At 40.0% G+C, this 24,992-nt stretch overlaps 1 protein-coding gene and 1 pseudogene across 2 annotated transcripts in view; both read right to left on the minus strand.

Moving 5' to 3' along the window:
- Nucleotides 1-24,992, minus strand: part of PPP4R2 (protein phosphatase 4 regulatory subunit 2) — a 73,321-nt gene that overhangs the window by 20,014 nt on the left and 28,315 nt on the right. For both annotated transcript variants that reach the window (XM_023199943.2, XM_023199947.3), the window contains exon 3: nucleotides 1,549-1,719. In XM_023199943.2, coding sequence (XP_023055711.1) covers nucleotides 1,549-1,719 — 171 coding nt within the window. The remainder of the gene's footprint in view (nucleotides 1-1,548; nucleotides 1,720-24,992) is intronic.
- Nucleotides 21,637-21,702, minus strand: LOC111534756 (annotated as a pseudogene).

The following is a 24,992-nucleotide window of genomic DNA, read 5'->3' on the forward strand; positions in this document are numbered from 1 at the left end:
ATTTTCATAACAGACCCAAAGTCAAGGCATAAGGGTTTGCCATTTCAAGCAAAATTCTTAAACCTAAAAACAGTGGAATATGATGTAAAGCAAACCGTTAACTGGATTACCCTATCTTATTTTGAAATCCCATGCAATTAAATACCTAAAGAATCAAGCCATTTATGCCATCTAAAAATACAATTGAAACCCTTCAAATAATATCTAATTCTAACTATGAATTCACTGGTTAGAAAAACCACAATTCATTATATTTAGCATTGTTGTTGTTCCACAGCCCAAATTAACACCAAACTAAAAAATGAATAATTCAACTTCACAAACACTTCTTCCCTTCAATAAAGGAAACCGTAAAAATACAAAGTCCTGACTGGGCATGGAGGCTCACACCTGTAATCCCAACACTTTGGGAGGCTGAGGTGGGCGGATCACGAAGTCAGGAGTTTGAGACCAGCCTGGCCAGCATGGTGAAACCTCATCTCTACTAAAAATTTTAAAAAATTAGCCGGGCTTGGTGGTGCGTGCCTGCAGTCCTAGCCTAGCTACTCGGGGGGCTGAGGTAAAATTGCCTGAACCCGGCAGGTGGAGGTTGCAGTGAGCCGAGATCATGTCACTGCACTCCACCCTGGGCGACAGCGACACTCCGTCTCCAAACAAAACAAAACAAAAAAAAAACAAAAGTCCTAAAAACAAAGAATTTAAAATGACAGAATATGAGAAACAGTAACATTTCTTTAAAAATGAGTACTGCTGGGCTCGGTGGCTCATGCCTGTAAACCCAGCACTTTGGGAGACTGAGGTGGGCGGAACATGAGGTCAGGAAATCGAGACCATTCTGGCTAACATGGTAAAAACCCATTTCTACTAAAAATACAAAAAATTAGCTGGGTGTGGTGGCAGTTACTCTCGGGAAGCTGAGGCAGGAAAACTGCTTGAACCCGGGAGACAGAGGTTGCAGTGAGCCAAGATCGCACCATTGCATTCCAGTCTAGGCGACAGAGCGAGGCACTGTCTCAAAAACAAAACAAAACAAATGGAGTTTTACTTGTGTACAAAATATCTTTTTTTTTTTTTTTTTTTTTTTTTTTTTTTTTTTTACAAGGGGCCAAAAATGGTTACTTGTAACTAACAAGCAAGCAGTTACTTGGGAGAAAAATGAGGATCCAAAAGTCTAAACAAAAACTCACTAAAATACTTTCATAAATTAGTACTTCATTTTAAAAGAAATGTGATTTCTCAATGATATAAAGGTTCTGTATAAAGTATGAAGACATAACACCAAATATAAAACAGGAAAGAAAAACCATTAAAATGTTTCCTGATAAATGAATGTTTCCATTGATACCTATAAAAAGGTGGTTCAAGTTTTTTAAGAGGCTGTAAATATTTTAAATAGTTGTAAGCTAAAAATCATCAAGTACATGTCACTAGAAACAAATAATTTATTCTAATGGATAATCAATCATCAACCATACACATCAAAACTAAAAGAAAAATCTATAATCTTCTGCTAAAAATTAAATCTTTAAAACAGTATTAAGTGCATACCCATTAAATCCAGTGACAATTTTCAGTATTCTTTCCTTCATTTCATCAAAGGGAATATATTCGACATTAGGGTTGGGAGGACCTCTTGGCTCAGGAGCTGAAGTTCTGAAATCATCCATCACTTTCTCCAGTTTGAAAATAAAATAGCCTTTAAATTGGGACCACTGAATCCTATAAGCAAAAAATTAAAAAATATATAATACCATGTAGCTTTACAATTCTTGAACACAAAACACAAATACAGAATATACTATGACACTAATACTAACAGAATTAATACGTGAATAATTAGTAATGAGAATGCCGTCATTCAGGAGCATGCATCATCATGCCTCATTTATCTCACAAGCTCCATCCTGATGCTATCCAACTCCCAACCCAAACAAAAGCCAGATCTCTGATTTAAATCTTTTAAATGAACTACCTCTGCCTGAAAGTCTATGGTGTGTTAGGTCCTATTCTTAGTATGTTTAAAATAGTATTTTGACTCTTTCCCTCATAACAAACCTAACCAGGGGGGGCGTTAGTTACTATCCTATTAAGTCAGAATGAATCCATGCCTTAATCATACAAGTTACATGTTTGCATGGATTAGCAAAATTTGTCTATTATCTGCCAAATAACAAAATAAACTTTACTTTCTCCTTTTTCTTTCCCTTTCAGTTAGTATCTTCAGGCTCTTCTGTCACTTAAGAGACAAAAGTTATGTACCTATGATTAAGGCACATAATCACAGGTTCCATCCAATCAGTACTTGCACGATAAAAACACATACTTTGCTAATGTACTTTTCATATCTATTAATTTATCAAATTAACACAAACACCTTTTTATCCCTCTTTCCTCACATTTTACCACTAATATAGAAGGAAATTTTGTGAGGATACCTGCCTGAATACTGTAAATTCCAGGAGACACAGGAGTCAGGAATGCTAACCATTTCCTCAGGCAGACAGTACTACCATTAGTGACAGCAGACCAATCTCTTTACATAGGTTGACTACTTAAAACAAATTTACACAAATTAACGGGAGCCAATCTGTAACCATCTTCCATCCCATCCAGCAACCCTATAAACTAAGGTAGCAGCTTTCAAACTGTGGTCCAAGAGGTCAAAGCTATTGTCAAAAGAATAAGGGCTGACTAGTTCACTGTTAATATTTGCACTGATGGTATAAAAGCAAGGTGGATAAAACTGATATCCATGTAGCAAGAGTCAAGACAGTAGCACCAAACTGTATTACTAGCTGTAGTAGAAGCCATCATTTTCACAAACTCATAATTTAAAAAATCTGTTTCACTTAAAGTGTAAAAGATATAAAAATCACTAATTTCATTAAATCCCAACCCCTGAATACATCTTTTAAATACTGTGTAACAAAAATGAGAAATATACATTAAAAAATTATGCTGCATATCAAAGAGATATGGCATTCTCAAGGAACAATACCTTTAGACTGTTGCCAGCTGAACTAGCTATTTTTCATAAAACAGCATTTTTACCTGAAAGGTCTGCCACACAAATAAAGCTTATTTAGATTAGCAGACTGGGTGTGATGGCTCACACCTGTAATCTCAGCAGGTGGATCACTTGAGGTCAGGAGTTCGAGATCAGCCTGGCCAACAGGGTGAAACCCTGTCTTTACTAAAAATACAAAAATCAGCCAGGTGTGGTGGTGCATGCCTGTAATCCCAACTACACAGGAGGCTGAGGCAAGGAGAATCGCTTGAACTGAGGAGGTGGAGGTTGTAGTGAGCTGAGGATGGCACTACCATACTCCAGCCTGGGCGATGAGCAAGACTCCATTTCCAAAAACAAACAAACAAAAAAAAATAGGAGAATGTGGTAGGCATTTTCTCAAAAATAAATAAAGTGAACCTGTCATTGCAAGATAAGTAACTCACAGTATTTGTTACCAATGATAAAAATTTGAACTTCTAAGCAAAAAACTGAAAGTCTGGAAAATTTTTATTCTTCACTGAGAGCTTGAAAGCTTCCTGATATATTCCCAAAATATTCTGAAGGCAACCAGTGTCCACGTAAAAATATTATATGGGGCCAGGTGTGGTGGCTCATGCCTGTAATCCCAGCACTTTAGGAAGCTGAGACAGAAAGATCACTTGGGCCCAGGAACTGGAAGCCAGCCTGGGCAAACAGCAATACCCCATCTCTACAAAATAATTAATTACTAATTAATTTAAATTAGGCATGATGATATGCACCTGTAGTCCCAGCTACTCAGGAGGCTGAGGCAACAGGATTGCTTGAGCCTGGGAGGTGAAGGCTGCAGTAAGCCAAGATTACACCACTGCACTCCAGCCTGAGCGACAGACCAAGACCCTGTCTCTTAAATAAAGATACTGTGTGATACCAAAAGCACAAGCAACAAAACAGATAAACTGAATTATATCAAAATTTAAAATTTTGTGCATCGGCCAGGCGCAGTGGCTCACACTTGTAATCCCAGCACTTTGGGAGGCCGAGGCGGATGGATCACGAGGTCAGGAGATGGAGACCACCCTGGCTAACATGGTGAAACCCTGTCTCTACTAAATATACCAAAAATTAGCCAGGTGTGGTGGCAGGCACCTGTAGTCCCAGCTACTCAGGAGGCTGAGGCAGGAGAATGGCGTGAACCTGGGAGGCGGAGTTTGCAGTGAGCTGAGATCACGCAACTGCACTCCAGACTGGGTGACAGAGCAAGACTCTGTCTCAAAAAAAAAAATAATAACAACAATAATAATAACTGTGCATCAAAGGACACTTATTGACAGAGTAAAAAGTCAAATCGTGAAATGGGAGAAAATATTTGCAAATCTTTTATCTGATAAGGGGTTAATATCCAGAATATATAAAGAACTCCTACAACTCAACAAAAAAGAAAACCCAATTTAAAAATGGGCAAAGTACTTAAATAGGTACTTCTCCAAAGAAGATATACAAATGGTCAGCAAACATACAAGCAGATGCTTAATACCATCAATCTTGGGGAAATGTAAATTCAACTCACAATGAGATACCACTTTATACCCATTAGGGTTGGCTATTATCCAAAAAACAAGTGAACAAGTATTGGCTGACCAAGGATGGAGAGAAACAAACTTTTTTTTTTTTGAGACAGAGTCTCAGTCTGTTGCCAGGGCTGGAGTGCAGTGGTGCAATCTCGGCTCACTGCAACCTCCGCCTCTGGGGTTCAAGTAATTCTCCTGCTTCAGCCTCCCAAGTAGCTAGGAATACAAGCGCCTGCCAATACGTTCAGCTAATTTTTTTGTTTTTTTTTTAGACGGAGTCTCGCTCTGTCGCCTAGGCTGGAGTCCAGTGGCATGATCTGGGCTCACTGCAAGATCCGCCTCCCGGGTTTACGCCATTCTCCTTCCTCAGCCTCCCGAGAAGCTGGGACTACAGGTGCCCGCCACCTCACCCGGCTAGTTTTTTTTTTTTTTTTTTTTTTTTTGTATTTTTTATTAGAGACGGGGTTTCACCGTGTTAGCTGGGATGGTCTCAATCTCCTGACCTCGTGATCCTCCCGTCTCGGCCTCCCAAAGTGCTGGGATTACAGGCTTGAGCCACCGCGCCCGGCCATTTTTTTGTATTTTTAGTAGAGACGAGGTTTCACCATGCTGGCCACACTGGTCTCAAACTCCTGACCTCTGTGATCAGCCCGCCTCGGCCTCCCAAAGGCGCGTGAGTCACTGCGCCCAGCCAAGAAACTGAAACTCTTGTGCATGGCTGGTGGGAACGAGGCAGTCACTGTGGAAAGCAGTTTGGTTCCTCAAAAATAAATAAATAAATAAATAAAAATTATGAAACCACCCTATGATTCAGGAATCCCATTTCTCGGTAATCCCCAAAACCCAACAACCCAAATGTGCCATCAGCACATGAATGGATAAGCAAAATGTGAGAGACAGACAGACAGACACACACACACACACAGTCTTTAATGTGAAATAAATTCCAACGTGGTACGACATGGATGAAGCTTGATGGCATTATGCAAAGTGAAATAAGCCAGACACAAAAAGAATGACTATTGTATGATTCTACTTATATGAGGTATCAAGAATAGTCAAATTTAGAGACAGTTGTCTGACACTGTGGGGAGGAAGGTGCAGGGACTTACTCTTTAATGTGTACAGTGTTTCAGTTTGGGTAGATGAAAAGTTCTGCAGATGGATGATCTTGATGGTAATGTAACATTGTCAGTGTACTTAATGCCAATAAACTGTACACTTAAAATAGTTAAAATAGTAAGGTTTATATTACGTATATTTCCATAGGTATTTCCCCACAAAGAAGATACACAAATGGCCAATAAGCATATGAAAAGATGCTCAGCATTATTATCTATTACAGAAATGCAAATCAAAACCACAATGAGACACCCATTTCACACCCACTAGGGTGGCTGTAATCAAAAAGATGAATGATAAAATAAGTGCTGGGTTGATGTGGGGAAACTGATAATGTCATACATTACTGGTGGGAATGTAAAATGGTGTAGCTGCTTTGGAAAGTACTTGGCAGTTCCTCAGGAAGGTAAATGCAGACTTGTAATCCAACAATTCCATTCTATTAAATGAGTCAATAATGTATTTTACCGCTACTACTTTTTAAAATGGTGAGGATGAAAAGCTATTTGCATGATTACTTTTTTCCTTTCTCTATCCTATTTTAGAAAGGGGAATTTGAGGTTTAACAAGCAGATCTGCACATCACAGAATTTCTGATATGCCTAATAAGAATCCTTATTAATGTACAATGCTTTTGGCTCCTAAAATTTATCTTTAAACTTTATAAGACTCTCCACATGTACTTCATAAACATATCAGGGAAAGTTATACTGAAATAGGATGTTTATACTTTTCATTTCTTTAATAATTTTTTGTACTTTTAATAATCACCCACTAATTCATAGTATTTTATGAGTTCAGATTTACATATGCATAGGGTCTTGTGGTGTGTTTTAATCTCATCTTTCCATTTACCATCTGACACGACATCTTTGAGGTCCAAAAAAAGCACATTAATGGGAACAGCCAGACAAGAGGTATGGGACCCAAGGTAATGGAAATTCTAAAGAGATTAAAAGACTCTATGGTACTAACTCATGAGACAGAAATTAAGCCCCATAAATTGGCATGAATTATGAACACACTGTAGTCTTAACTTTCAAATAAATCAAGCAGTAACTCTAAACTAGATCAATAATGTGAAAGATAAAGCTTTTTGATGGAGGACAGCTATTTGATAAAAACAAAAACAGAAAATGTTTCCCTAAAAGTTAAATAGTCCAGGGGCCAGGAGCGGTGGCTCAAGCATGTAATCCCAGCACTTTGGGAGGCCGAGGCGGGCTTACCATGAGGTCAAGAGATCCAGACCATCCTGGCCAACATGGTGAAATCCGTCTCTACTAAAAATACAAAAATTAGCTGGGCGTGGCAGCGCACACCTGTAGTCCCAGCTACTCGGGAGGCTGAGGCAGGAGAATTGCTTGAACCTGGGAGGCGGAGGTTGCAGTGAGCCAAGATTGCGCCACTGAACTCCAGCCTGGGCGACAGCGAGACTCCATCTCCAAAAACAAGAAGTTATATTCAGGCACAAAAAATAGGCCATGAGGAAATCAACTAAAAACTTGGCAACAAAAACAATTTCTTAGGAACATACATTCACTGGATGAGTAGAAATGAGAACAACAACAACAAAAACCCTTAGTTTTCAATACGAAAATCAAATTATTCTAAAAAGATGCTCATGAAACACAAACACATTTTCAACTTCAGAACAAATTTCTCCACATAAAATCCCTCCAATAAAATACATACTCAAAATGTAAATCTACTTTGCTGAAATTAACTCAATAATTTACTGAAATTAATCACCCATTAACTTTAAGTAGCTTCACCTCCCTTCACTTTCTTTTTCTGCTCCCCTTCCATTTTCCCATTTTTGTAGTTTCTCCTGTAGGAAAGTACAATTCATATCTCTAATAAATATATCCTAGCGCTAGATTCTACAGACCTTTTTTCTCCATAGGAGCTCATAAGTTCATATTCAAACATGTTTCTCTCACAATTCTCTAAAGGTTAAAAGTATTTTCCAGGCCGGGCGCGGTGGCTCAAGCCTGTAATCCCAGCACTTTGGGAGGCCGAGACAGGCGGATCACGAGGTCAGCAGATCGAGACCATCCTGGCTAACACAGTGAAACCCCATCTCTACTAAAAAATACAAAAAACTAGCCGGGCGAGGTGGCGGGCGCCTGTAGTCCCAGCTACTTGGGAGGCTGAGGCAGGAGAATGGCTTAAACCCGGGAGGCGGAGCTTGCAGTGAGCTGAGATCCAGCCACTGCACTCCAGCCTGGGCGACAGAGCGAGACTCCGTCTCAAAAAAAAAAAAGTATTTTCCAGAGACTTAAGGACAGAAAGTCCACCTTTTCTTTTCCCAAGTGGTGCTACAACAATTTAGTGGCCAGAGGCCAACCACCTTAAGTACTGCTTCCTACCATTCCCAGTTCTATTAAGATTACTCTCTACTCAGCCTATCTGCATTGCACACAAAGTGGGAGGAACACTAAGAACACAACAAAGCACAGGAGAGTCCTACTACTATTAGCTACTCCAAAGGATAGCAAATACTGCACCATTTACAAACATCAAACAGGAATTTGAGAAGAATGAATAAATAAAATCTAATGGATCTGATTATTCATTAAAAGTGAGAGGCTTAAAATACACTTAATGTTTAAAAGGCAGACATTTCAATCAGAAGACTTAAAATGTCAGATAATTCAGTCTTAATTATATAACTGAGGCAAACAAAATAAGTGTATTTAATCTGAATACTGAATTAAATAAGTGAAAGATTTTCAAAAGTAAGAAAACACTGAGTTGCTTACACAAAATTTTGACTTTTTAAGGACTAATTTAAAAACACAAATTACTACCTCTATAAATGGGGCACGAAACAAGAGATTCTTTTACATTATCATTCAACATCATATTACGTCTTGTTGATTAACTGAACATTAAAACGGATCAGTGGAACAGAAGAGAGCAAAGAAGCAGACCCACACATAAATGAAAATCTGATATATGGTAAAGGACAGATTAGTCAGTCAATTGAAAAAGATTGAGACTACTCCAAAATGTTAATAGGATTTAAAAACTAAGTAACGTGTTTTTTCTCATTACATCAATAGTACAGCCGTTGTAAGAAATTATAATACAGAAAGACATAAAAGTAAAATGTATCCATAATCTGCAGTCAACCATCATCACTAAAGTAACATTTGAATATATTTTTCAAATTTGACATTCTAGTTTAACATTCCTTTTTCCCCTCCCCTTACTCACTATGGGTATTTGCATGGGACATATAGTCTGTGAAAGCAAGATTTTCAACTGCAACACGTATTTGTGCCATTATTTATTAATCACTGTTTAAAAAAAGATTTAGGGCTGGCTGCAGTGGCTCACGCCTATAAACCAAGCACTTTGGGGGAGCTGAGGCAGGCAGATCACCTGAGATCAGGAGTTGGAGACCAGCGTGGCCAACATGGCAAAATCCCATCTCTACTAAAAATACAAAAATTAGCCAGGCGTGGTGGTGAGCGCTTGTAATTCCAGCTACTTGAGAGGCTGAGGCAGAAGAATCGCTTGAACCCAGGAGGCAGAGGTTGCAGTGAGCCAAGGTTATGCCACTGCACTGCACTCCAGCCTGACTGACAGAGCAAGACTGTTTCAAAAAAAAAAAAGAAAGAAAGAAAAAATTTAGTCACATCTACTTCATTACAATTAATTATGTAGTTATGTGATTAACAGCCTAATAATAAACTTTGTAGGCATCTATTTATCACCTGAGGATAGATTTCTGTAAGTGAAATTATTGAGTCCAAAGTATGAAGTACATGTATCAAGACTTTTGATTCGACCTTCAAAAACTCCCCAGACACAATGTACCACACTTTATAGTGTCATCAGTAATATAAACCAACATGTTTCATTTGAGTATGATAATCTTTCAAAAACTGTCAATATGCTAGTACAGAAACAGTTTAATTAACATTTCCTTCATTGTTAGTGAAATTGAATATTTTTACCTGATTTTGGCCACAAGACGCTTGTTTTTTGTGTTAATAGGTCCTTTGCAATCCCTCCTCCTAGGGCTTCTTCAATTTTGGCACTACCGATGTTTTCTTTTTTCTTTTTGGAGACAGAGTTTCCTTGTCGCTCAGGCTGGAGTACAACGGCGTGATCTCGGCTCACTGCAACCTCCGCCTCCCAGGTTTCAGCAGCCTCCTGAGTAGCTGGAATTACAGGCACCCGCCACCATGCCTGGCTAATTTTTGTATTTTTAGTAGAGACGGTATTTCGCCATGTTGGCCAGGCTGGTCTCAAACTCCTGACGACTTCAGGTGATCCACCGCCTTGGCCTCCTAAAGTGCTGGGATTATAAGCGTGAGCCACCAGTACCGGCCACTGCTGACATTTTCAAGTTGGATGTAATTCTTTGTCATAGAAGGATGTCCTTTGTATTGTAGGAAGTGGAGCTACATCCCTGGCCTCTACCTACTAGAAACCTATAGCACACCACCCACTCCAACTGTGACAACCGTAAATGTCTCCCAATATTATCAAATGTTCCCTGGGAGACAAAAATTGTCCCCAGTTAAGAACCATGGACACCTTCCCCACCTCTCTAAAATTATTTGTCTTTTGCTTATTTTTGTGTTATGGAAAAAGTAAATTATGTGATACAAGTATGAACATAATTTTTGGATTCTCATTTTGCACTGACTGCTTCAAAGATAAAAAGTATTGTTTTTGGCCAGGCACAGTGGCTTACACCTGTAATCCCTGCACTTTGGGGGCCCAGGCAGGTGGATCACCTGAGGTCAGGAGTGAGACCAGCCTGGCAAACACGGTGAAACCCCATCTTTACTAAAAACACAAAACTGAGCTGGTGTGATGGTGCATGCCTGTAATCCCAGCTACTCAGGAGGCTGAGGCAGGAGAATCACTTGAACCTAGGAGGCCGAGGTTGCAGTGAGCTGAGATGGTGCCACTGCACTCCAGCCTGGGCAACAAAAGAAAAACCTCAGTCTCATCAAAAAAAGTATTGTTTTTGATATAAATGAAATGACACTAAAATATTTCTCACGTTTCCTATTTTGAAATTATCTTTGAAGTGTTACATATTTTCTCACTCAGAAACTTCTATCTGAAGATGGCATGATACCTGCTTCGAAGCATTAAAGTTTTGACAACAATTCTGAAGGGAAAGTATTTGCCACTGAAAGTGAATTTTTCAAATTAGACTGCTAAATGGTTGTACACATAAAGGATCCAATCAGATGAAAAAGAAAGCTTCAGAAGGTAACACAAACTTTCAGACAATAGCTCAGTGTAAACTCGGGTTTCTTACTTGGCAACTTACATATTCATGATAAGGATTCTAAAAATGCCTGAAGATTCAAATTACTATCTACTCACTCACCTCTCCCTACTAATTAAAACAAAAAGTCCAACCAACAGTATGTTCTGGTTAGCCTGACTTGTGCTTAATTTTTAGCCTTTTGAGCCCTTACTGAAAATGTCCCTGGCTGGGTGGATCACGACGTCAGGATTTTGAAATCAACCTGGCCAGAATGGTGAAACCCTGTCTCTACTAAAAATACAAAAATTAGCCGGGCATGGTGGCGCACGCCTGTAGTCCCAGCTACTCGGGAGGCTGAGGCAGGAGAATTGCTTGAAGCTGGGAGGTGGAGGTTGCTGTAAGCTGAGATCAGGCCACTGCACTCACAGCCTCCACCCAGTGGAGATCAGTGACACTGCACTCCACTGGGTGAGAGAGAGACAGACTCCAACTCAAAACAAAAAACAAAAAAAAAAAAAGAAAAAAAAGAAAAAGAAAAATGTCCCTAGAATCTGTTACTATACCAACACGGACTCCTCCCTTCTACGTAAGTGCTATAGCAAAGACGACTCTTCTAACAGCAGGGCTCACAATGACCACAGCCAACAAAGAGATGTTGACTTTTTAAACTTGTACTAGCTTAATGGCTGAAGCGGATCTACCTTCCTCCCTGCAACTAGGGAGTCACTTTTCTCACCACTTTTGCTACCACTTTTTACCACCTCCTCTAAGATCTAGTTGATACCAATCCCAATCTGCCATCAACAGGGACTGATCTATCCCTTCACCCCCACATGTGCCAGATAGGACCGGGTAGGTAGGACCTGAGCCCTTTAATTCATTCTACCAACTCAGCCCTAACATCAAGGTCAACAGCAGTTAGCAAGTCCTGAAGAAATATGCGACAATCCTTGACTAACAAAATTACTTTGTTCCTGCCAGCAGGTGTGCTTAAATAATAAAACAAAATTCATTTGGAAAACCAGACTTATAGATATTAAATGGAAAATAAGACATCATGGCCGGGTGCGGTGGCTCACGCCTGTAATTCCAGTATTTTGGGAGGCCGAGGGAGGCGGATCACAAGGTCAGGAGATCGAGATCATCCCGGCTAACACAGTGAAACCCCGTCTCTACTAAAACAACAGAAAAATTAGCCGGGTGTGGCGGGCTGCGCCTGTAGTCCCAGCTGCTGGGGAGGCTGAGGCAGGAGAATGGAGTGAACCTGCCAGGCAGAGCTTGCAGTTAGCCAGGATCCTGTCACTGCACTCCAGCCTGGGTGACAGAGCAAGACTCCGTCTCAACAGAAAAAAACAAAAAAATAAAAAAAATAAGACATGATAAACACTTAATTGCATCTTAATTGCAGAGATTTCAGTGATGCTACAACAGAACCTAGAGATCACAATGTAAGTTTAGGGGTCACCAAGGAAGGGCCTCAGGACAAAGTTGGAACTTTAAGCTGAACCTTACAGAAAAAGGAATTGGAAATATATTGACCAAAGCAAAGCAAGGAGCAGGTGTTTAATATAGACAATAAATGAGCTTCTCAAACTGCACTATGGACATCTTGAGCCAAAGGGTTTTAGCTTGCGATGAGCTGCTGTCTGTGCGCACTGTAGGATATTTGCATCCCTGACCTCTATCCAGTAGCAATCCTCACTCCAAGTGGTAAAAAAAATGTCTCTAAGCCATTGCCAAATGAACCATGGGAGGAAAGTGGTCCCTGGTGGAGCACACTACAACACACAATCCCTTTTGTTAACATCTTATTGCTTACTGCTTACCTTAAAATAAAAGGCTGGGGAAATCAGAACTGCCAAGATCAAAGTCACAAAATTTGAGGAATAAAATTTGTGGCACGTGTATATACATCTTTTTAAAGAAAGAGAGACAAATCTAAATAATCTAAACCTAATATACAGATGATTCATTTAAAAAATAAATACTCAGCATTAAAATCTATCTCATGACTCACTTTCAGTTGTACAGGATAACGGGCTATGAAGATCTAATCTAGAATTTTTTTCTTGGGTATAGTCACCTGTGTATTAAGTGGAGGGGGAAAAAAATCCCCCTTTCATCCAACCCAAAGACCAATTCATGTGATATACAGCAAAGAAGACAATAATCATTCCATTTTTAAATTTAGGGAGACTGAAAGGCATATGCAAGCGATTAAACCTTAAAACCTGTTACTGAAATACAAAAATGAGTTGGCACAGCCACAAGTGGTGAGAGATTACTGTATATTTTAATACAAAGGTTTTATCCTGAAGAATCTTGAGTTTGAAAGTAAAACAAAAGTATCTTAACAATGTCTGCTATGTTGGCTTTTAATATTTTGGTATTCGTTTATTTTGTGTAATTTTATATACAGATTACTTTCACTGCTATTTTAAAGTACACCCCAGAGTTATGTGCTACTTTAAAATTACCAATCAAGTAAGTAATAATTATCTGGAATGCATTTTCTCTGTATCTCATACTTTCAGAAAAAGAAAAAGAACCATTAAAAGCAAAGTACCTATCAAAAGTACAATTTGTACTTTGGTTTAAGGACTGAATACATGGAAAATGAACATGTCAACAATATTAAATGAATTAACCCTTCCTGGGAATCTCCATCTACATATGACAAAACTAAAAAGATAACCTGGAAATTTGTACTGATACATAATTATACATATTTATGGGATACATATGATACTTTTGATACATGTATGCAACGTGTATTGGTCAAATCGGTATTTGGGGTATCTATTTCAAACATTTATCATTTGTGTTGGGAACATTTCAAATCTCTAGCTATTTTGAAATATACAATAAATTATTAACTATAGTCATCCTACTGTGCTATCAAATACTAAAACTTACTCTTTTTATCTGACTGTACTTTTGTACCTATTAACCAACTTCTATTCATCCCTGGCTCCCCACCCTTCTCAGCCTCTGATAACCCTCATTCTACTCTCTACCTCCGTTAAGTTCATCTTTTTTAGCTCCAACATAATGCATGAGAGCATGTGATATTTGTCTTTCTGTGCCTGGCTTATTTCACTTAATCTAATGATCTCCAGTTCCATTCATATTGGTGCAAAGGATGGGACTTCATTCATTCTTTTTATATCTGAACTGGATTGTATTCCATGGTGTGTGTGTATGTGTGTGTGTGTATATGTGTATATATACGTATTACAGATGTATATATGTGTACCTATATATATATATATACACCCCACATTTTCTTTATCCATGCATCCATTTATGGATACTTAGGTTGATTCTCTATCTTGACTACTGTAAACAGTGCTGCAATAAATATGCAAGTATCAGCCAGGCGTGCTGGCTCACGCCTGTAATCCCAGCACTTTCGGAGGCCGAGGCGGGTGAATCAGGAGTTCAAGACCAGCCTGGCCAACATGGAGAAACCCCGTCTCTACTAAAAACACAAAAATTAGCCAGGCGTGGTGGTGTGTGCCTGTAGTCCCAGCTATTTGGGGAGGCTGAGGCAGGAGAATCATTTGAACTCGGGAGGCAGAGGTTGCAGTGAGCCGAGATTGCACCAGTGCACTCCAGCCTGGGCAATAAGCAAGACTCCATCTCAAAAATGGAAAAAAAAGAAAGTGCAGGTATCTCCTTGACATACTGATTTCTTTTCTTGTGGACATTTATCCAGCAGTGGGGAGGGCTAGGTCAGATGGCAGACCTATTTTTAGGTTTCTGAGGAACCTCTACACTATTTCGCATAGTGGCTGTACCAATCCACATTTCCACTAGCAATGTACTAGTGTTTCCCTTTTCCTGCACCCTTGCCAGAATCTGCTATTTCTCTTTCTTTTTTAGACATGGTCTTACTCTGTCACCCAGGCTGGAGTGCAGTGGTGCAATCTCACCTCACTGCAACCTCTGCCTCCTGGGCTCAAGTGATGCTCCCACCTCAGCTTCCCAAACAGCTGGAACCACAGGTGTGCGTCACCATGCCTGGCTTGTCTTTTTGTTAATAGATTTAACTGGGGTGTATAACATCTCATTGTGGCTGTGATTTACATTTTCCTGATGATTAGCAAGGCTGAACATATTTCATACACCTGTATGTCTTCTGAAAAATGTTCAGATAACTTGCCCATTTTAATTGGATTATTTGGTGTTTTTTTGCTTTTGAGTTGAGTTCCCTACATATTCTAGTTATTAATACCTTGTCAGAAAGACAGTTTGCAAATATTTTCTCCCATTCCATTTTCTTCACTCTGCTGACTTTTCCCTTGTTGTGCCGAAGCTTTTTAGCTTGATGTAATCCCATTAGTCTATTTTTGCTTTCGTTGTCTGTGCTTTTGAGGTCTCACCCACCTTTGCCCAGACCAATGATCTGAATTGTTGGAAATGTTTTTTTAAGAACTAAACTAGGTCCAGGCACATTGGTCAATGCCTATAACCCCAACACTTTGGAAGGCTAAGGCAGGAAGACTGCTTGAGCCCAGGAGTTTGAGACCAGCCTGGGCAACACAGCAAGATCCCATCTCTACAAAAAAACTTAAAAATTATCCAGGCATGGTGGCATGTACCTGTAATCCTAGCTACCTGGGAGGCTGAGGTAGGAGGACTGCTTGAACCCAGAAGTTCAAGGCTGCAGTGAGCTATGACTGTGCCACTGCATTGCAGCCTGGGCGAAAGAGGAACCGTCTCTAAAAAACAAAACAAAACTGCAGCTTGCTGTAGTCTCATCCCTCCAAAAGAAGTTATTCAAAAAGCACTACTCATAGTTATCAAACGGAGCTAGGATTCTTGAAGACTATGAAATTGCAGGAAAATATGAGTCCACTAACTGGCAGGAATGTCCACACCCTGAGTAATAATAGTCAGCAAGTTTTCTGAGTTACCTGGAAAATTCTACACAAGAAAACTATAGATGTGGAGGGAAGAGCAGGAGTTAAAACAAAACTACTGATTTAATGATAGCACTATTTAACATTCTTTTTAAAAGGTGCATTGTTCAAAGACATTTATAAAAAGGAAGAAGTGATCAGAAAATTGTAAGAGTAGTACAAGAGGTCCAAAGTCTAAATGACCAGTTTAAAAAGAAAAAATACACACACACAAAGTGGAGAAGAAACCAATAATTATTTTAAATCAAAAACATTTTTTAAAATTGAAAATAACAAGCATTGATGAGGATATGGAGAAACTGGGACCACTGGGCACTGCTGATAGGAACGTAAAATGGCGCGGCCATAGTGGAAAACAGTTCCTCGAAAAGTTCAACACAGACTACCGTATGATCCAGCAATTCTACTTCTAGGTTTATTCCCAAAAGAAGTGAAAGCAGAGACTTAGACACTCGCACACCAACATTCACGGCAGTGTTATTCACAATGGCTAAAAGGTAAAAACAACCCTGAACCCTGAAAGCATTATGTAAAGTAAAATAAGCCAGACACAAAATATTTCATAATGTCACTTAAGTGAGGTACCTAAAATCCATCAAACTCAAAGACACAAAAGCTAGACAGGGATTGGGAGGAAGGAAGAATGGTCATTATTGTTTAATGGGTACAGAATTTATATTTGGGACAATAAAATGGTTCTGGAAATGAGTAGTGATTTCCAGCTCTACAACATTGTGAATGTACTTAATGCCACCGAACTGTACATTTAGCAATGGTTAAAAAGTGGTAAACTTCATTTTATGCATGTTTTGCCTCAACCAACCAATCCATAAATAATTTCAAGAATTAAAAAATACTAGTTTTCAAATTAAGAGAACTCACAAGAGTTGCTGAAGAGTGACCAACACAAGAGTTGACAAAGAGACTCACAGCAAAGCACATTGTAGTAAAACTGTGTAATTCTGGAATCAAAGAGAAGATTCTACAAAACTCCAGGGACATAAACCAGGTCACATACAAAGAGGGCTCCAGTTTTATCAACAGGTGTCAAAGAAAGCAATGAAAAAATTCCTTCAAAATTCAGAGAGACAGTAATTCTCAACCTAGAATAACCAGACTATCAAATAAGTAGGTAGAATAAACACATTTTCAGACACTGAAAGTACAAAAAGACAAACAAAAAACAAACAAAAAAAGTGTTATTGTGCCTTCTCTCACTCCACCAAAACAACGATGTACACCAAGAAAGAGCATGACATGGTATCTAGAAAACTGAGACTCCAACACAAAAAGTTAACTACAGGATGATAAAAAAGGGTCTCCCATCATAAGATAGTAGGATTTCCATCTTCATCATGACATGGTAGGATTAAGGCAGGTCTAGCGAGCAACCAGTTCAGAATGGAGCAGTTAAGAAGGCTCTACAAGAGATTTTTTTTTTAAACACGTAATTGATATGTAAACAACTAAAATCTGAGTTGAATTAGTCATAAGGATACAGAAAATTAAATGGAAAAACAGCATTAACAGAGACAATGTACATATTGAATGCTAATGTGACCAAAATTTCAATGTAATTATATTGGAAAACATGAGCAGTTAAAGTGGGAAGTATGTGTCTATGCTTGGAGAAGGAGCACATAAAAGAAACTAAATCTTAACTTTCATTGGTAAGAAATCAGACATTTCTTACTGTCTGAAGTAAGGAAGGAAAAAGGGAAAAAGCAGACTGTAAAATTAAGGAAAAAAGTAACTAGTAAAAAGACTGTACCTTAGAAATAGGAAGGTAGGCCAGGCGCAGTGGCTCATGCCTGTAACCCCAGCACTTTGGGAGGCCAAGGTGGGCAGATCACAAGGTCAAGAAATCAAGACCATCTTGGCCAAAATGGTAAAACCCCGCCTCTACTAAAAATACAAAAATTAGCTGGGCATGGTGGTGTGTGCCTGTAATCCCAGCTACTCGGGAGGCTGAGGCAGGAGAATCGCTTGAACCAGGGAGTTGGAGGTTGCAATGAGTCGAGATCGTGCTACTGCACCCCAGCCTGGCAGTAGAGCAAGACTCTGCCTCAAAAAAGAAAAGAAAACAAAAGAAAAGAAAAAAGAGAAGAAAAGAGGAAGGTAAACACCAAAAGCAACAACTAAATGATTTTAAAGCAGTTTCACTTGCAGCTCAAAAAATAAAAAACAAAAAAAATTTAAAGTGGTTGTCTCTCAGGAGTAAGAGGTAAGAGAAAGTACACAGAGACTTTTTTGCGACCTTTGTCATATTAATGAATTCACTAAAGCGTGTGCATATAACTTTAATAAAAGTAAAAACTAAATAACAAAAAAAATCAATTTAAAAAGAGTCAGGTGGAGGTCTGGAGTCTGGAAGCCTCACCAGGTATTTCAACCACTTTCTCATTTGTAGGGCCTAAGGCAGATAATCCTAGCCTCTCTGTTTCCCCCATCTGTGAAACAGGGATAACAGTATTTACTTTTGTTGCTGTAAGGATTAATATTAGTGTAAGCAAAGTGCTTAGTAAAGTGGCTGACACCTAGTAAGCACCCAATGGTTGTTTTTCCTCAAGAAACTCAGGATGGGAAGAACAGCTGAGTAATACAGTAGATATATGCAGACAGCTTTGGGGATGAGGGTAGTGTCTTGAGATGGCATTAGTAAGGAAGACTGGAACAGTGAGAAAGACCTGTGTTAGACCATAATAAGATGCTTGGGCTTATGTTGGCATTCTCTCTGGCCTAGAAATACTTCTAAAGGCACTTTATCCCCTTTAATCAGAGAGGACAAAATCTCTACCCAACATTGCTTCTCCACCCATTCACAAAACTGCTTGTTTTTAAAAATAAATGAAATAATTCTTTCTTTCATTTTTCCTGTCTTTTTTGAGACACAGTTTCACTCTGTTGCCCAGGATGGAGTGCCATGGCACAATCTCAGCTCACTACAGTCTCCACCTCCCGGTTCAAGTGATTCTCCTGCCTCAGCCTCCCAAGTAGCTGGGATTACAGGTGCGTGCCACCATGTCCAGCTAATTTTGTTGTATTATTAGCAGAGACCATGTTGGCCAGGGTGGTCTCGAACTCCTGGCCTCAGGTGATCCACCCGTCTTGGCCTCCCAAAGTGCTGGGATTACAGGCGTGAATCACTGCACTCAGCCATAAAAATAAATGAAACATTTCAACTAACAGAAAAGTACAGAGAAGAGTTATATCACTTAGCTTTGTCAAACCTTAGCTAGTTACATTTTTATAGTTCTTGATGAGCTAAAAGACATTTACATATGTTAGACTTACTTCAAAAATTCTTTGACTCCACCAGGATTTCCTATCCATTGATTCTATTACCTTTTTACTGTCCCTCACCCCTCTGACAACCTCTCTCCCTTCATTACCCAGCTTCAATTGTAGTCGTTATAATCAGGCCCGGTGCTGTGGCTCACACATGTAACCCCAGCATTTCAGGTAGATCACCTGAGGTCAGGAGTTCGAGACCAGCCTGCCCAACACGGTGAAACCCCATCTCTACTAAAAATACAAAAATTAGCCAGGTATGGTGGCGTGTGCTTGTAATCCCAGCTACTCAGAAGGCTGAGGAAGGATAAGTGCTTGAACCCAGGAGGCGGAGGTTGCAGTGAGCCGAGATCACGCCATTGCACTCCAGCCTGGGCAACAGAGCAAGAGTCCGCCCCAAAAAAACAAAAAACAAAAACAAAAAAAAAAGAAAAAGAAATTATAATCACTCCCTCAGATATAGCTGGTTCTCTAGCCCTTCTCTGGCTTCATTGTAAAAAAAAAAAAAAAAATCAACGCAATCCCCACCAAATCTGTGCCCACACAAACATAGGGAATAAAGCAAAGACAAAGAAAAATCCACAACCATGGCTGGCTGATCTTGAGTACACTATAAATGCTACCAGACATTATTTCCAGTCTATTTCATTCTCTGACTCTCCCAGTAACTATTCCATATCTTCTCAACTCAACCCTACATTGAGTTTTCCCTCCCTCACACTCAATGACCTTGCTTCCTGTTGCACTTATAAAACTGAAATAGGGAATTTCCAGAGTCCCACCAGCTACCTACTGTCATGTACATGTACAAACCCTGAATTCCCACCTGTTATCATAGATGGAGCTATCCATGCTCTAGTCTATTTATATACTAGATTTGCCATTTGATCACCTACTCAAGAACACCACTTGAGCAATTCTCCCCTAGAAGTAAGCTTCTAGCTTACTTTACCTCAAATATATTTTCAGCACAGCCATTCATCGGACAATTCTTTTAACACTTAAGTCTGATAGTGTCACACCTCTGCTCAAAACTCTGTAATCCTAGCCAGGTGTAGTGGCTCACGCATGTAATCCCAACACTTTGGGAGGACAGTGTGGGAGGATTGTTTGTATCTAGGAGTTCAAGACCAGCCTGGGCAACAAGATTCTGTCTCTACAAAAAAATTAAAAATTTGCCAGGCATGTTGGCACAAGCCTGTAGTCTCAGCTACTTGGGAGACTAAGGGAGGAATACTGCTTAAGCCCAGGAGTTTGAGGCTGTAGTGAGCCATGATCACTGCACTCAGCCTGCATGACAGAGTGAGACTCTGTCTCAAAAAAAAAAAAAAAAAAAAAAACAACAACAACAACAAAAAAACTGCAACAGCTCTGGATTTCAAAGCCCAAAGCCTTTACAGTGCTCCACATTGCCCTACATTGTATTTCCCCCATTTCCTTTACCTCCTCCTCTCCTTGATCAGTCTGCTTTAGCCACAGTGGCCTCCTTGTTAGTCTGTGAAAGGGCTAGACACACTAGTCCTACTTAAGGCTTTTGCAATGAAAGATTCTTCTACCTTGGCCAGGCGCAGTGGCTCACGTTTATAATCCTAGCACTTTGGGAGGCCAAGGCGAGTGGATCACGAGGTCGGGAGATCGAAACCATCCTGGCCAACACAGTGAAACTCTGTCTCTACTAAAAATACACAAATTAGCTGGGCGTGGTGGCGCGCATCTGTAGTCCCAGCTACTCAGGAGGCTGAGGCAGGGGAATTGCTTGGAACCAGGAGGCACAGATTGCAGTGAGCCAAGACTGCAGCACCTCTGCACTCAAGCCTGGTGAGACGATGAGGCTCCATCTCCAAAAAAAAAAAAAAAGTCTTCTACCTGGATTTATCTTCTATATACTGCATGGCTGACTCCCTTACTTCTTGGGCCTCGATCAAATGTCACCTTCTAAATGAGACCTCCTCTGACCATCTTATTTAAAATTCCAACTACCTAGCCAGGCATGGTGGCTCACACCTGTAATCCCAGCCTTTGGGAGGCTAGGTGGGAGGATCACTTGAACCCACAGTTTGCAATCAGCCTGGGAAACATAGTAAAACCCCGTCTCTCTCTCTTTTATTTTTTTTAAGACTAAGTCTTGCTCTGACAATCTGGCTGGAGTGTGGTGGCATGAGCTCAGCTCACTGCAACCTCTGCCTCCCGGGTTTTCAAGCTATTCTCCTGTCTCAGCTTCCTGAGTAGCTAGGACAACAGGCATGCGCCACCATGCCTGGCTAATTTTTGTATTTTTAATAGAGATGGGGCTTCACCATGTTGAGCAAGCTGGTCTCGAACTCCTGACCTCAGGTGATCCACCTGTGTCAGCCTCCCAAAGTGCTGGGATTAGAGGTGTGACCCACTAATGCCCAGCCCACCCCGTCTCTTAAAAAAAAAAAAAAAAAAAAATCCAACTACCTATTCACACAAACACACAAAAAATTTAACATGGGAGTTTGAGGGGAGCGGCGGGGAGGCTTTCTGGTAAAGACCTCCCAGAAAGTCTACTAGACAAATTCTAAAACAGCTGTAACATTCTCCACTCTTAACTCTCATTTCCCTTACTCTTTTTCTTATTTTTGCATTCTCATTACTATCCAGTAACATAATATATAATTTATTTAATCATCTGTCTGCCCACATATTTATTCTCTCTCTCTCTCTCTCACACACACACACACACACACACTCACACACATACATAAAACAAATGCACAGTCTGTCAAGTAGTAGGCACTCACTAATTATCTGGTGATTGAATAAATGAATATCCTGAAGCCCACTCTGTGGGAATAATGTTTACAAACCATCTACAGTAGAAAAAAGAAATCAGGTAGAAAAAATGCCACCTTCTAAGCAGATCTGGGAATTATGTGTAGAATTGTTCTGGCAATCAATAAGAGAATAGCCGGGAGGAGTGACTCACGCCTGTAATCCCAGCACTTTGGGAGGCCAAGGCGGGCGGATCATGAAGTCAGGAGATCGAGATCATCCTGGCCAGCACGGTGAAACCCCGTCTCTACTAAAATACAAAAAATAAGCCAGGCAACGGTGGCGCGCGCCTGTGGTCCCAGCTACTCAGGAGGCTGAGGCAGGGGAATAGCTTGAACCTGGGAGACAGAGGTTCAGTGAGCTGAGATCACGCCACTGCACACCAGCGTGGCGACAGAGCAAGACTCCGTCTCAAAAACAAACAAAAAAATAGGGGAACAGATTCATTTGAACTGCAATGCATAATAAAAATAGCAAGCACATACATAACCACAAATGCCAGGTACTGTTCTATGCACTTCGGACATATTAACTCAATCTTCAGAAGCATATGTATGAATTAGGTGGTACTACTCTCCCCATTTTATTAACAATAAGCAACTTCGCAACAGGTTAAATAAGCTGCCCATAATTGCACAGTTAATAAGTAACAGGGTTAGGATTTCAACCCAGGCATTATGGCTTCAGAATCCATACTCTAAATACATCATGACATCTAGTTATAGGAATATTATAGTACAGGAGTGTCCAATGTTTTGGCTTCCCTGGGTCACACTAGAAGAGGAATTGTCTTGGGCTACACATAAAATACACTAACACTAATGACAGCTGATGTACTATTTTTTTAAAAATTGCAAAAGTCTCATAATGTTTCAAGAAAGTTAATGAATCTGTGTTGGGTAACATTCAAAGCTGCCCCAGGCTGCATGCAGCCTGCAGGTTGTATAAGCTTGGTATAGGCCAAAGAAAAGTTAATGCAAACATGCATCCCTAAGCTATTATGTGGTAAGAAAAATACATAAAGAATTTAGTTGTCCTAAGGGAGTTCACAATCTAAACAACAAACATTGGCACAGCAAATTTTATATATGATGACGGAAGTGGGCTGAGTCACATCTAATTCAGGGTCAATGGAGGTTTTCTAGAAGAAATGACCCCTAGCATGTATCTTTTAAAATGAGCACAAAGTTGCTGAGCACGGTGGCTCACGCCTGTAATCCCAGCACTTTGGGAGGCTGAGGCAGGCGGATCACGAGGTCGGGAGATCGAAGCCATCCTGGTTAACACGGTGAAATCCCGTCTCTACTAAAAATACAAAAAAATTAGCTGGGCATGATGGCGGGCGCCTGTAGTCTCAGCTACTCGGAAGGCTGAGGCAGAATGGCGTGAACCCGGGAGGCAGAGCTTGCAGTAAGCCGAGATCGTGCCACTGCACTCCAGCCTGGGTGACAGAGTGAGACTCTGTCTCAATAAATACATACATACATACATACATACATACATACATACATACAGCACAAAGTCAAGAGCAACACAGAAGAGAAAAAAATGTGCACAAAGAAAAAGTAAGGTCTTTGTTCCAGCAAAGGGAATGAACAATATGTACAAAGTCACTGGGATGAGGGAGTATGAATTTAATCCAGAGAACTGAGTAATTTAGGAGAAAAGAAAAACACAGGGAACAAATAGAAAATTACCAAATTGAGCAGAGTCACAATTACTTATTTATGCCTTAAATCTCATAAGAAACTTAAGTTTTAACTTGAACAAGGGAGAAGGTGCATAAAGATTTTACTCATGGGAATAACACACATTGTAGCATGACCACCATTAATAGCATGTATTAGACAAGACTAGAAAGGGCAAGCAAAATCAAGTTAGGAAAACCTACACAAAATCCAGGCAAGGTGAGGATGAACAGATATTATCTACAGATCCATAACCCAATGTTGTCTGTGAACCTTCATGTTCATTCCCACATAATGCTGCACCATTGCAAATTCTCATCTCCTCTAGCTTAAATATCATAATAGTCTCCTGAGTGATTTTCCTAATTCCTTTGAATTAGACTCAATTTCTCCAGGGCAAAGCTCGGATTTATCTTTTCTCTGCTCAAAAGTCTTCGTTAATTTCTAATGTCTTTCTAAAGCCAAAATTCTATGCATTAGCAAGACCCTTTCTAATTTATCCTAATTCTTCCTCCACAGCTCTGAACTTTACTATTCCTTTGCTCACTGTTCCCTCTGCCCAGACTAAGTTGAAACGCCTCCTTGCACCATGATGCACTGCTAAATGTTCCTTGCCAGAAATAAACTTTTTAAGTTGCTGCTCCCAAAGCACTTTGTTTATAACTTCCTTAAAGCAACTATTATATTCTTCCTCAGACCATAATCCCCAGTTCTATGTCTCTTTTTCCTTTCCATGATACTAGGCTAACTAACAGAAGCTACCGCATCAAGAAATACAAGCATTTCAACAATTCAAAGATCTTAGTAAGAACAATGAACGTCTCACAATAATAGAACAAAGGTCAGTGCTAAGTTTATCTGGACCTTTAAAGGTCAGGTGATTCCCACTGACACAGTAAGTTGTCATTATAACCTTCACAACCGTTTAAAGACAATAATTTTAACACATTTTACCAGTATGATGAATTACAGGTACTGCATACACATATATGCTGATTATAGCACACACTAATGAGTTAGCTCCCCAGCTCACGGTTCCCATTTTCTTTAAAAGGTACTGAATACACATGGATGGGCCTCCAGTAGCCAGCTCTGTTTCTCTCATCATCCCACCTGACCAGGGCTAGGCCAATCAGTTATTTTCCTCCAAAAATGTGAAATATGGAAGATACCAAGACTGGAACTCAGTCCTTTGCTAGAACTTGAAGAACAAGTCTTAACAACTTCCGCTGCTGAGGTCCCTGGGCTCCATCCTCATACCTTTTCGCTTGGTAGCATAGCTCAACCCTTGTTTCTAATTGCTACTTCAATATCCTTCTAATAAATCTTTCTTTCCCTTCTTTTCTAGTTTTCTTTTGGGCTTACGTG

This window comes from Piliocolobus tephrosceles, chromosome 2 (assembly GCF_002776525.5).
Source record: "Piliocolobus tephrosceles isolate RC106 chromosome 2, ASM277652v3, whole genome shotgun sequence".
NCBI classification, from domain to species: Eukaryota; Metazoa; Chordata; class Mammalia; order Primates; family Cercopithecidae; genus Piliocolobus; species Piliocolobus tephrosceles.